The sequence below is a fragment of the Catharus ustulatus genome, chromosome 2 (genome assembly GCF_009819885.2).
Source record: "Catharus ustulatus isolate bCatUst1 chromosome 2, bCatUst1.pri.v2, whole genome shotgun sequence".
NCBI lineage: Eukaryota > Metazoa > Chordata > Aves > Passeriformes > Turdidae > Catharus > Catharus ustulatus.
The window spans coordinates 16762053-16776157 of record NC_046222.1 but is presented as its reverse complement, the minus strand read 5'-3'; the positions used below and the strand labels follow the sequence as shown (position 1 = coordinate 16776157).

At 41.1% G+C, this 14105-nt stretch overlaps 1 protein-coding gene across 1 annotated transcript in view; it reads left to right on the top strand.

Moving 5' to 3' along the window:
* The first annotated feature begins 1351 nt into the window (after nt 1–1351).
* The window catches only part of TMPRSS7 (transmembrane serine protease 7), a 34719-nt gene continuing 21965 nt past the window's right edge, over nt 1352–14105 (top strand). Inside the window, exons 1-5 of the mRNA XM_042780173.1 lie at nt 1352–1436; nt 6988–7118; nt 9971–10038; nt 11077–11270; nt 12115–12153. Coding sequence (XP_042636107.1) covers nt 1352–1436; nt 6988–7118; nt 9971–10038; nt 11077–11270; nt 12115–12153 — 517 coding nt within the window. The remainder of the gene's footprint in view (nt 1437–6987; nt 7119–9970; nt 10039–11076; nt 11271–12114; nt 12154–14105) is intronic.

The following is a 14105-nucleotide window of genomic DNA, read 5'->3' as shown; positions in this document are numbered from 1 at the left end:
TGTCACTTGTGATGTTTGGTTTGGCAAACATGTCATGCTGAGGTTAGTAGCTCTGTGGAGCTCCCTGCTGTGTCAGTGGGCTGATGCTGTCAGGCTGGTTCTGGGCTCCCATCACTTAAAGGAGCAAGAAGGCAGCTTTGGTCAGGAGGGAAACATTACACAGAGATGATTTTGTAGAGGATAGGTTTGGTAAGATAATTGCCTCTTTTCTCTCTGTACTCGGTGGTGAAAGTGTGATTCATCTTCTCTGTTTTGAATGTCACCGGCAGGTATAGACTCAGTCTAGAAAACAAACTCGGATTTACATGCCTCACTTCTAGACAGTTTAAGACAGGTGAGATGAACCCTATCTTCCCCCAGCACAGCACTAGGTCTGTGCAGCACAAGACAAGCTTTCTGTCCTAGAAGGTGAGCTGCTGAATCCCAGCTTCCTCCAGGACACATCCCTGTAATACAGACAGACATCTCTGCTGTGCCCTGGGGCTGTGGTGTGGATCCTCTGTAACCTTTCCCTTCATCAGGGACTCGGTGGGCTGGGGGTGTCTATCTCCAGTACCATTTCTGAGGTTGACCCAAGGAAGGCATTGAGATTGTTAATCACTTAAAAGGAAACACAGCTCTATACTTAGCATCCATTGAGGAAAGTACTGGTTTACATCCTCTATAAATATTTAATTAACAAAGACAATGGGACGGAACTGTAATAATACAAGTGACTTCCTGCATCTGATTACAGAAAGGATTCTCAGTTTGAAGCCTGATCTATTTTAACAATATGAAATAAGTTGCCTGGAACAGTTTATTCTTCAATTGCAATAAAATAACCAAATTTGAGTGTTCAACAGGTACATTACAAAGTTTTAGAAGAGAGTCCAAATGCTCATCTTGATTTGTTGTTGTTATCTGCAGTTTTCAACACTCCTACTTAGGGTGCTTACACTTCTTTTCCTTATTTTAGCATGTTTTTGCTCTCAATTTTACATTTTACTTGCTGCTTTTCTTGTTCATATACCTAATGTGATACTTTCACAGACTCATAGAATATGTTGATTGAAAAGGACCCATAAGAATCAGTGATGTATAGATTTTAACAGTTCAATGTTGTATTTTAATATTTCAGCTTTATAAAGACCATGGCAAGCCTATTTTATCCAGTCTGAATTTGAAGTCTAAAGTTACATGATAGCAGCCTTCTAACATTTGCAAAGGTGCAGTAGAGCAGATGAGGTTACAATTGGAAACTCATCAAAGTAAATTGATGCCTCTTTTGGTCCTGGACATTGCAATTACCTGTCTTCAGCCTCACAAGCAGAAGGGGTGCCTGAGAAAAGGTGCAAGGCTCTTTCTCAGAATGGACCATCATAAAATTAATTCTGCTGAAATGGATGAAAAAAATGATCCCCCAACAGCTAAACCTGAAGATGAAGTAAGTGTAAGTAGGTGACTTAAACATTCTTGATTTTCTGTACGTCGTGACATTATTATATGTCTTGTGATCTAATTCTCAAGTATTAAACTTAAGATGATGCTTAGATTTGGTATAATTTTCTGGTTTATAGCTCAGTCTGAAAATGACAACATGTGTTTATCTCTGGATTGCTAATATTATGTGTTTTCAGACAATTGAAATAATGGACATGTCAGTGTGACAACATAAATGCTTATTGGTGTAATGAAGTATGTTTTTCCAAAAAGAAGTTAACTTCTAGGCAAGAAAGGCAGCATTAAAGGAGGCAAAGTGTTTTGTTTTTCCCAGGGAAGATAGAGAAGGGGATTGTTGGATGAGTTCTTACTCATGACAAAGATGTAATTAAATAATTTAGTGTATGGTGATAGTCAAATTGCAATGTTAGCTGGAAACCAGTTGTAGAATACAAGAACTAAGCTGCAGTAGAGAGGAAAGCTGAATTGAGAATTATGGTCCTTATTGAGTGAAGAGAGCATCTTAACTTTGCTGTTGCTTTCCTTACTATAAAATGTTTATGGTAAATTAATAAAACTTATTGAAATATTGATAATATAGCACACAGCATTCAATATTCCTATGAATCCCATGTAACAAAGAGCTTTGATATGGAAAACTTGATCTGTGAATTGCTTTTTTAAAAAAAAAAAATAAGATGAGGATTACAGTAGATCCAATGAAGACATTAGTTGTTTCAAGTACCCACTTATACACCCAGTGATGTCAATGTTGAGTAGTTTTTAACCATACTTGACAGGATTTAATTTTTAATAATAAATCTGCCTGTTTAGGTGTAGAGTCACAAAAAGGAGTTACATGGGAACACTTTAATATAAAATATTATTGTGGGAATTTTGATGAAAATGACCAAAATTTCAGATGTCAGAACTCAGCATTCATTGAGCTGCCTCAGGCTGGCCTACTGAACACCTGAGTGTATGAAGGAACTTTGTGACAATCCAGAGCTTTAGACAAACAAACATTTGTTTTTATCCTCAGAGACTCAATAAGGTTTGTAAAATATGGGTAAATCAAGTGGAGAGCACACGAAACAAGTGCAGTTAATTACCTAGATAGAAGATAGTAATCTGAAATGTTCCAATTCTGTGTTTAAAGGTTTTGTTTGAGGACATTGTAGAGGGTCGTGCTTAGTCTTTTAACTTGTTATTACTTATTACCAAGTTTTCTTCTCCTCTTAGAACATTCTCCACTCTGAGATCAAAGATTGCTATCTGTTGTATTTAACTATGGGACCAGCAGGATATTTGTGGGGATGTTTCTTATGCTTCCTCTTAGGATACAGAGGTCTCTTCTTGATAGCGTTACCGATGCATAATATCAGAGAAATATATCAAAAAATGTGTTGGTGAAGACTTCTGCAGATTTTAATTTTTAAGAACAGAGCAGACATCAAAATAAGAACAGATTTCTTGGAACATTGATCCTCTGAGGTTTGAATAACTCCAGGTGTGGGGGTTCCCTGACCTCTCTGGGCATGGCTCAGGTGCATGACCCTTGTGGTGAAATACATTCTTCTCCTTCCCCAGTGCAGCTGGAATGTCCCGTGCTGCTATATGTGACTCTTGTGTCACTCTCTTCACTGTGCACATGTGAGAAAAGTGTGGCTCTGTCTTCTCCAAAGCCCACTTTAGATATTAAAATCTATAATTAGATTTACTCACACTGTCTTTGCCTTCTTGTCTCCTGCTCTCAGCTTTTTGCTGTATCCTCCAGCTCCTTACCTCTGGAATCACTCTGGATTATCCAAATTTCTCTTATCCTGATAGGCCCAAAACACAGATGGAGTTTCCTATTGTTGAGCAAAAGGAAAGAAGCCCTTATTGTAGGTTATTCCACAGCACCACTTCTGCAGATGGCTGGCAGTCGTGCTTGTCTCTTCCTGTGTGTCAAGCTGCATCAGCACAGAGCTTTTGTAGCCACTGCATTAAACTTGGCATCCCACACTGGCAATTCAGGAGTGAAATTCCCACCTGGTTACTTCCTGACTTTCATATTCTTCTTTCTCATCAAGTACAATAATTAGTAGGGATAAAAAAAATGTCTGTGTCCACACATTTTAGTCTAGAACAGGTCACACAGTCTGTAGGCTGTCTTCAAGCAATGCAATGCTGGTAAATAGGTGAGCATCTTGTTGCAACCTTTCTCCTCATCATCTACCTCCTGTAGCTCTGCAGGGGCTAAAAAGGGCCCATGAGCACAGGGACCAGCTGGATCTGCCCAAGTCAGGGGCTCTGCTCTCTTCAAGTGAGATTGTGAATTCCTCAGCGTATTTTGTGTGGGCACAGAAGGGATAGGTGATAGTACAGCACTTTGTCCCCTAGAGTGAGGCTGTCAACATCTTGAGCAAATCATAGACCAGTCATCACTGGTCATTGTCAGAGCTTTTTGATTTGCACTGCTTGGAAATGATGTACCACTCAGAGAGACCTCTGAGTGCCATAAATGCAGCTGTGAGGTGAGGGAGACCAGCTTTGAAGGTGCACCTAAAATGAATCAAATTGTTCCAAAAACAAGGGAAAAAACCTATTTGTTTTGGTCTTCATCTTAAAAATTATTAAACTCAGTTTAATTCTTATATATATGACCTCCTGAGCCAGGTCATTTTGTATAAGACTGTTCTGTGCTTCATAGAAGACTGTGCACTAAAATCTTTGCTGCTGATTGCTGACTGGTGTTTGTGAACACCTCCAGTCATGGACAACCCACAGCTTCCTAAAGCCACTCCTTGACAGCTTCCCTCTCACTGGCATCAACGTGTTTTTAGAGCATTTTTCCTGAATGCTCCTTGTCTATATAGCAATATTATCTAAGTTACAGAAATTTCACGATTATAAACCGCACCATTTTGACTAAAATTTTGGTCCCAACCCGAAGTGCGGCTTATAATCAGGTGCGGCTTATATACGGACAAAGAACGAAAAGTTGCTGTTTTAGTTTGGAGGACAGGTGTCTGCTGAGAAAGGCAGGAACTTCTCTTTGAAATGGAGAATGTAAACCCCCTCCCTCCAAATTATTATAATTTGGAAATCAAGGGGCTTTCAGGTAAAAATATGGAAATTAGGAATAACAGTTCTTTACTAGGGAAATTAAAACAGAAATACAGTACTACAAAGAAACAAACTCCAAACCCCGACAAAGTCAGAGTACAACCTGACACCCCGTCAGGCAGGGTGTTGGCAGCAGTCCCATTCCATGGTGGCTGCATCCTCCTGCAGTGACAGATGTGGCTCAGTTGGAGCAGTGCTCCTGTACAAGGTGCAGTTTCCCTCTGGAGGTCCAGTGGTGATGTGGAGAAATCCGGTTTTCCTCTGGAGTCCAGTGGAGAAAGGGGCTCCCTTAGTGTCCCAAAGTCTCTGTTTTTATCTTGGTAAGAAATGTTGGGCTCTTCCCCCTGGCTGGAGCAACTTCCAATGGGATGAAATAATTTTATCAGTGACACAGTGGGACTCAATGGGCCATTAGCAGACAATGACTCCCTGGAGGAAGGATGGGTTGTGAAAAGATAAAGAACAGTGTCCTGCCTGGTTTCAATGGATGGCCCATTAGCAGATTATCTCCCACGGGGATAAGGATCACTGTCCCCACCCTCAACAGATGGTGATAGAACAGATACCTTTTATCACTCTGTATTGTAACATGCGGCTTATAATCAGGTGCGGCTTATATATGGACAAAAAACCAAAAAGTTGCTGAAACCCAGAAGTGTGGCTTATACTCAGTGCGGCTTATAATCGTGAAATTACTGTACTATAATTTTTGTGTAAGGAAGAAATGCGTGGTGGGTTTTGGTTTGTTGGGGTTTTTTTTCGGGATTTTTGTTTTTTCTTGTAATTGAACTCTGGTGCAGCTGGTTGTAGCAGCTAAAACTGTATTCATATCCAGTGCACTTGGTCAGTAATACTCTGAGTGGTCCAGGAAATTGCCAGCTAAGTTCTGCAGAGATAAAACAATGAATTGACTTGAACCTCTAGCTGATCTCACAACAAACCATTTGACTGTGACAGGAGCTACCCTAAGAGAGAATTTTATGAAGTGCCAGAGACTTCTTCAAGCAGCTCTTGCTGTGCCTGCAGCAACTGCTAAACATTTTTTGTCTGCTTAAATGTGTTGATTATCTTCTGCAGAGGAAAATGCCTGAGGGGGGGATGGTGGTGTCTGGTACAAACGGGCATTCCAGAACCGACAAGCTGTAGATCTCTTATAGCAAAACTACTCCTACAAATATAGAAATGGTCATGTAGTCTTTTGTACCTAGATGAGATGGTCAGGATATATTTTGGATCCAACTTAGAAAATTTTGGGACTGTATTCAAAATAAACCATCAAGTGTTTGGATATCCAGGTGATGATTTTGTGCAGGTCGCATCTCAGCAAGACCTGTGCTGTGCTCTCCTGTTCACTGGAGGTAACTTCTCAGAGGGAGCTAGATACATAGGAAGAGCCTGTCCATAGCCACTGCTCCACAGCCTGAAGGAAGTGCAGACTTTTCTCTGAGGAACCAATTGGTTGAGACTTGTTGATCAGACAATTCCTGCTAGAAACGTTCCACGATTTTTGTTGTCTTTCACCTTATTTTAGGCAGCCAACAGTTCAGTCCAAATGGTATCTGCAGAAGACAAGTTGGCAAAGAGGATTCTGGCAAGGAAAAAGCATGACAAATTGAAGAAAAAAGATAAGTTGCTATGGAATTTTCAAAACAAAATAATTCTCTTTACCCTCATTCTATTCATTTTAGGAGTTGTAACCTGGACATTACTGTGGCTCTTCATTGGTGAGTTGCTGAAAGTTCATGCCAACTCCATATGTCATTATCACCCATAGTACTTTCAGGTGACTTTGGGATCTCAGTTGTCCTGAAGGCTATTTCTAAAGTAAACATGGAAATTTTAAGTTGGGGATCTGAAAAACTTTTGTCTTTGCTAAGACTTAACAAATTATTAGAAAAGCTGGCTTCAGGAAGTGTGACTATTTCGGCATTATGCAAAACATTTTAATGTGCAAGCTAATTTGCACAGACCTGACAGGTTTTTGTGAGCTTGATTCCTCAGAAATTTTGCCTTCCACTGTGTTTCTTAGCCTTCTGAAGTTCAGATAAGTCCTTTATTTTTCAGAATAGATTTAAGGAAGTAAAAGGGGAGTAAAATAAATATGTGTGTAATTAAGCATTAAAAGCTATGTTTTCCTCTTTAGGGCCCTGATGCTAATACTGCCTAAGATACCTCAGGGATGCTCCAGAATCTGGATGTTGATACTGCCTTCAGTAATGCTGGCCCATTTGTATGGTGGTATCTTATCTTGTGTGTAGGCAACAGGAGCTCAATTATGTAACCATTATTTGGTACACATACATCTAGAACAGTTTGACTATAAAAGTGTAGTATTCTTTGGGTAGTTGTTTCAAACTAGAAAGTAGATTAGGCCAAATAGATTAATTTGGTTTAGAATTAAATGAAAAACCTTCATTGCTATTTAAAAAAGGCTGTCTTCTTTTTTTCTTGCAGTTCAGGCAGAGGACAAAGATGCACTGTATTTTGTTGGACTGTTTCGTGTTGCCAACATAGAGTTTCTTCCAGAATATAGGCAGAAAGAGTCAAAGGAATTCCTCTCTATGGCACAGACTGTGCAGCACGTGGTAAGATGGGTGAACTGCTTGGTTAGCAAAAAAATCAGAGCTGTGAACAAGTGATGCTCAGATGCCACTGAGGCTGCTGTGGTGTTCTTCTACTCCTTCCCCCCCCCAAGAGGATTATGTGCAAGCAGTGGCTGTCTGGAGGTATGAAGGAACTGACTGCTTTCAGCTTGGTAATCACAAACTGAGTTTTGAACGGATCTACTTTTTACATTTGACTTAAAATTTTATATATTTTCACTCATTAATTATGATCTAAAACTAATATTCTAAAAAAGCCCTTAACCTCCATTGCTATATTTGAAACATCAAACAGATGAAATCTTTTGCATTTACACTGGGATTTTCTGCTTTAAAACATCTATAATTACCGTAGGGAACACAAACATATTTACATTTACATTTCCTTCTGATACCAGGTATTCTAAAGACCATTATTCTTCCCAAATACCTTGCATCAGTCAAGGCAGAACTAGAACTCTGGATCAATAGCTGTTCTACAGTGGGAAGAAAGGGGTGGGAATCTTGGTTAAAAGGGAATTTGACTTTAAAGACATTTGGTGTAGGGAGAAAAAAATACAGTAATTTCATGATTATAAGCCGCACTTCCATTCGCAGCGAGCTTTCACAAAGTTGCCAATTAGCAACAGAACCGCGGGATCGCAGAGTTTACTGGCAGGTGCTGACCTTGGAAACATTATTTCCAAACAAAAAAAAATACAGACAATAGCAGCGTACCCTGCAAGTTTTATTAACAAGCGGGAAAAGATACGAACAATAGTGTGGTCATTTCACAAGCATTTCCAATGGATCCACGTTGCCTTTAAACAGCCACTCAGCTGGGCAGCCACGTGGGCGGGCAGGGAACCAGGCAGGCGGGGAGCCGGGCAGCCGCGCAGGTGGGCAGGGAGCCGCACAGCCACACAAGACTGAAAACACCAAAAAAATACAGAGAAATATCACAGGCTCAGATCGGTGGCACTGCCCTGCCGCCAGGGCTGCATGGGCTACAGCTCGGCTCAGGGCTGCTGCAGGTTTGCAATTCCAGGTTGGAAAAATTCTGAACATAATTTGTATATTGACTGCTCTGGAGTACAAGCCGCACTTCTGGGTACGGACCAAAACTTTAGTCAAAATGGTGTGGCTTATAATCGTGAAATTACTGTTCATTATTGCTAAAAGCTGCAATACTGTCCACACAAGGATTCAAGCAACTGTATGAAGACTGCTAAACAAAAACAAAACAAGTTAGATACAACCAAGAATTTTTTCAATAATTACTAGTTGTCATCTTATATGTGAACTAACGTTCCTGTTTTCCAGCTCTTTCCAAGTCCTGCATATTAGTTGTTACAGTTCTTCCAGATAACCAGTGCAGGGCATCACCTTTCCCTGCTCTCCATGGAGCAGCTCTGAAGTCCTGTATTCCCTGTGTCTTGTTCTTCTCTCAGAGCATCCTGCCCTTGTCATACACAGGGGAGACAGGCAACAGTCAGAAGGTGTTGAACTGCCAGTGTCACCACCTCCTACTTGAGCATTACTTGGAATTTATTTTTTATCTGTAAGCTTTGCCTGCACTCATCAATGGATTTTGCATTGCTGAAACTGGCAACCTTAGCTGTTGACTAAAATTGTTATTAGAGAAGTGGGGGAGATTTTGTTTGTTGTTCTCCTCAAACCCTTTTCTTAATGGCTGCTGGTCCAGGTCACAGTAGGAAAATCTCTCAAGATAGGTTCTTTCCATTTCCTAGTAACAGTAATACATAAAATCCCTTGTACCTTAATCTGGAGAAAGCCTGAACTCTACCCACCTTATTAAGGCCCTTAAAATTATTGTTTAAACTTCCTGTTTCAAGCTATGAAAGGGAGAGATTACTATATACGTGATTTTTACAGCCTTTGAAACATTCTGTGCCATAGCCCTTTGTGCTTTAGTTTTAATCACAGGCAGCAGAGTGAGGTCTGAACAGCTGGAGGTACATGCCACCTTGTGGCTCTGAACAGGACGGGAAGAGGAAGGTTACTGTCACTCTAGTGTTATGACAACCCAGCAACAGGGAGAATCAGGAGTTTGCTTTCCTCAAAGGCAGTCCTTCAGCAGGGAGCAGGCAGAGATTTTGCTTCTCCACGTTTTACACTGAGTGTATTGGAAAGAAATATGTTAACACTAAGCTGTTGATGAAGAAAATAGACACAAATGAATCAAAGTGCAAGAAATTCCATAGAAACATTTTTTAAAAATTCCTTAGATGTGAGGGGAATCAAGAGCTTGGGTTCTCACTCAGAGAAGATGTGGAGTCTCCACTCTTGAAGGTTGCCGTGAGCAACGTGGCATAGTTGACCTTTGAGCAGTGGGATTGGACTAGATGCTCTCCAGAGACCCGTTCCTATTTCAGTCTTTCTCTGATTCTGTGGGAAAAGCTCTGGTATGTGCTGTTCACTGCACCCTAGTAAGAACACAAAAAAAAAAGGGTTGTGAGTGTGTGCACATTTCTTGAAACTTGGCCTTAAGTTTTAGCATCGGGATAGGGAAGCCCTCTGTGCTTGGAATTTCCTGGGTGAAGGATGTGCACCTTCTTAAAAATTCATTTATATGGAAAGAGCATTACTGTATATGTCAGCTGGCCAAGGCTTGACGTTTCCTGGGAATATTGAATTTGTTATGGGTGCACTGAAGAGCTGGTCTGGTTGTCTCCTGTTCCGCATAGCTTGGCTGATGTGTATCTGGAAGTGTGTGCAGGTTGCATAGTCATGGTGGGAAATAGGTTGCTCCTTAGAAAGCCTGTGCTAGGAATATAGCATCTCTAGGTGTGACTGATTTTCAGAATGCTAAATCATTATACTTTGTCTTTCAGATGAACTTGGTCTACACAACTTCTTCTTTCTCAAAATTTTATAAGCAGTCCACTGTCTCAGAAGTCAGGTAAAACTGCAGTTGATGTAATTGCTTTTCTGCTGGGCAGTATATAATGTAATAAGCCCACAAAACAAGCTTATTTTTAATAGTTATGATTCAGTCTTTGCTGTGTACTTGAACTGATAGGAAAATAGGTTTATAACCTATACCAATTCACTTAACAAAAGTAAGGGCAAACTAAAGTCATATAAACAGCTCCTTGTCTGCCAGAAATACAATGCAAGATGAACAGAAGTAATGTCAATAAAGAAGTTTGGTGATCCTTCGGCTCATGAAGAAGTTTACCCACTTAAACGTGCTGTTGGAGCACAACTCTGTTATTGGCTAAATTGCACCTATTTTGTGAGCAATGTTATGGAATAAAACTATTTTCTATTTAAGAAGCAGAGAATCTCTATGCAATAAAGTGTTCTTACTCTATTATTAAATGTTTTTAGCTGATGTTAGAAGTTTAGTTATTTCAATCCTCTTGAACCAAATACAGTTTTGATTCAGAAACGGTAGGTTTCTAGGCTGTATTTCATTTAAGGGTCTTTCTCTCCACTAAGGTGACACAGATTAATGTGATCATACATGGCCTCTAATGTGTTACCTAAATTGTCTAGGAATTATTTCCTATACTGTGCAGGGTAAGATACATATCAATGCAGAGCTCTGTGTTTCTGGAGATGATAATTCTACTGTTTCTGTTCTACTGTTTCTGTTTTGATCTTTAGGAAAGTCCAGCTCTAATTCATGTGTAGACAATGTGATTTCCATAGATATCAAAAGTTAGGAGCCCTCAGGAAATCAGCCTATTGAATATTCCCAACTGGATGTGAAGAGTTTGTTTTGGGGTTTGTCTTTTTTGTTTTGTTTGCTTTTTTGTTTTGTGGTTTGTTTTTTTTTTTTTAAGGGAAAATATACATCCAGTGGGTTAAAGTAATTATATGGAAATGAGCCATGGACTTCTGAATTTGTAAATTTGTACTTCAGAAGCTTGGGATAAGAGTCTAGTCTTCAGAGAACTTCTAACAGCATGATAATCTGAGCTCTTTATTTCAGTAACAACAACAATGGAGGCCTTCTTATTCATTTCTGGATCGTATTTGTGGTACCACAGGCGAAGGGGCAAGTGCTGTGTGAGGATTGCGTGGCTGCCATTTTAAAGGATTCCATTCAGACAAGTGTCATTAACCGGACTTCAGTGGGAAGTCTTCAGGGCCTTGCAGTTGACATGGATTCTATTGTCCTGAGTGGTTAGTACTAGAACATATCCATATCCTTGAGGAAATGCTCCATTAAGCAAAAGTTTTTATCTTGGAGTAGCAAATTTTGTAAATAAACTACAATCTTGATCCTACATCTCTAGCTTCTAATACTAAAATTTTAATAGAAAGAAAAAAGTGAGAAGGAAAATAAAAATTAGATCTGAGGTTAAATCAAGGTACAAATTGTCCTATTAAACAGTGATTGCAAAACTTCTTGTCCTGGGAGTGCTTATGTTCATAGTCAGGAGGTAAAATGGATACCTTTGTAGGCAGATTTGTGTTACTCTTTAATTTTAAAAGCATAAAGGATGAAGGTTTAAGGTGGATCACTTCATTGAAAATAAGATTCTTATTACTCCTTTATTAAAGATTCAAAAACAGATTATAAAGCTGCCCATTTGTTAAATAACTCCTGTGCCATTCCTGTCTGAGGAATCAATTCACAATGTGTGATTCAAGCATGTTTAATGTATTTAGCTACAAAACGTTTAATGATTTTCCATTCTAAGGACATCAGACAGAACAATTCTATCAAACAAAAAGCTGATAGAGACTTTGTGGCCAAGGATGAGAAAATTACCTCCTGGCTACCTCTTTCTCAATCCTTGAATTGACTTTGACTGCTTAATTGTCATGCAGCCTTTTCTTTCCTCACCTCCAAAGCTGCTTGCAGGATTTCCAAAAATGAACGGAGCTATGGCAACCCTCTTCACAGAGAGAAGTGTTTTGTCCAGTGTGTTCAGTGTTAGGGCTGAGGTGTGATTGAGTTAAACCCTGAATATTCTGGATTTCAGGCAAACGAGAAGACTCACACATCTCTTTTTCTATGCAGCAGGTCTTCGGTCAGATTATTGGTCAACAACGGGAACAGGTAATTCACCCTTTTGGCAGCTTCCTGCAGAGGAGAGGTGGATAACAAAGCTTTTAGCTCATTACTTGGCTTTAAAGATACGGTTCAGTGTTAATTTAAGAGGGCTAAATTCAGCCTTGGCATTTAAGTTCTGACTTACTAAAAGAATGACCAAGTGTCTTGCATGTAACAAATACAGAAACTATTTACAGTAATTTCACAAATACAAGCCTCACCATTTTAACTAAAATTTTGCTCCCAAACCGGAAATGCGGCTAACACTCAGGAGCAGCTAATATGTGAATAATTTTCTGACATTTACAACCTCAGAAGTGCCAGCCAGGGTGCCGAGCCGAGCACCTGCTAGTAAAAGCCGGCATTATCTGATTGTTACAAATTGTTACTCTGTTGCACTGCAGGTGGAGCCTGGCTCCCTGCAGGCAGCAGGGGGGGCGGGGAGAGAGGAGGGAGAGCTCTCTCCTTCCCTCCTCTGCCGCAGCCCGAGGGAGAGACAGGGGGGCGCCGCACTGCCATTGCCACGGCCCAGGGGGAAGGCAGGGGCCCCATGCCACCATCGCCGCGGCTCGGGGAGGAGGCGGGGGGCTCCGTCCCCGCCCGCTGCCACGGGAGCGGGGGGGGCTCCGTCCCTGCCTGCCACCACGGGGCAGCGCCGGACCAGGGCAAGCAAGCCCAGAGGTGGCGACCGGCCCCGAGCGGCCCCACCGAGTGGCAGCGCCAGGCTGGGCCACCTGGCCCCGTTGGCAGCCCCGAGCGGGCCGAGCCTGCACAGCCCGAGCCGAGCCAGTAAACCCCGCCCTGTTGCAGTTCTGTTACTATTTGGCAACTTTGTTGCACGCGGGTCCTCACTGCGAACAACAGAGCGGCTTATACTCGGGTGCGGCTTATTTATGGACAAAGAACGAAATATTTGCCAACACCCAGAGATCCGGCTTATACTCAGTGTGGCTTGTATTCGTGAAATTACTGTACCTTTAATCTGCCTGGTAAAATTTTAGATGTACCTGGTGACATAGTAGGAAAACAAACTAAATCAGATGTTTCTATTCATTGTGTTGATCGGCAACTGAACAGTAATGAATTTAATACGCTGAGCAAGAACAATGCTTTTGTCCATCTTTTATCCACCTTAACTCCCTTTTCTCCAAGGTTAATGGGGAGTTATTATTTTGAATGTATTCCCTAAAAGTACAGTAATTTCACAACTATAAGGTGCACTGGACTATAAGGCGCACTTTTTTTTTTTTTTTTGCAGTGAAGATCTGCGCGTAACGAATTAGTAATGAAATCATGCAATTGCGGATTTTACTGGCAGGTACTCAATTTGCAAATGGTTTTCATGGATCAGTGTAGCCTTTAAATGCAGCCCAGGCGCCCTCCCAGTGCCGCGGGCCCTGGCATTCCTGCCCGGTGCCGACTGGCGCGGCTCTCACAGCTAGTGCGGCACTCATGGCTCGACTTGCGGCTCACACTTCCTGGTTGGCAAATTTCTGAACCTTGTCCATATATAAGGCGCTCTGGATTATAAGGTGCACTTTCGGATTTCAATCAAAATTTTAGTCAAAAGGGTGCGCCTTATAGTTGTGAAATTACTGTAATTACTTTAGGCAGTCTAGTTTTGCCAGGGTTGTGGGAGACACTGTTCGTAGACCTGCTTGGTTTCATTGTTGTAAACCTCCCAGAAAGGTTCTTTTCCAGTGTGCAAAGCACTGACCAAGCCGGTAAAGAGTACATTAAATCTGCCTTCACTAGTACATGGAGTAGGTACCTAGAAAAAATGTGCTTCTAGGCTGAGCAATAGCACCTCTGGTGCAGACATCTGCTAAGACTCTGTTGGGCCAGCAGTTATCAGTCATGGGGATGTGTTGGCCTCCCTTGCTCCTTGGCACTGATTGACTCTTCATCTTGGGAAGTTGCACTGTCTCAGTTTTTCAAGGACTTTATAGCTTTCTGTG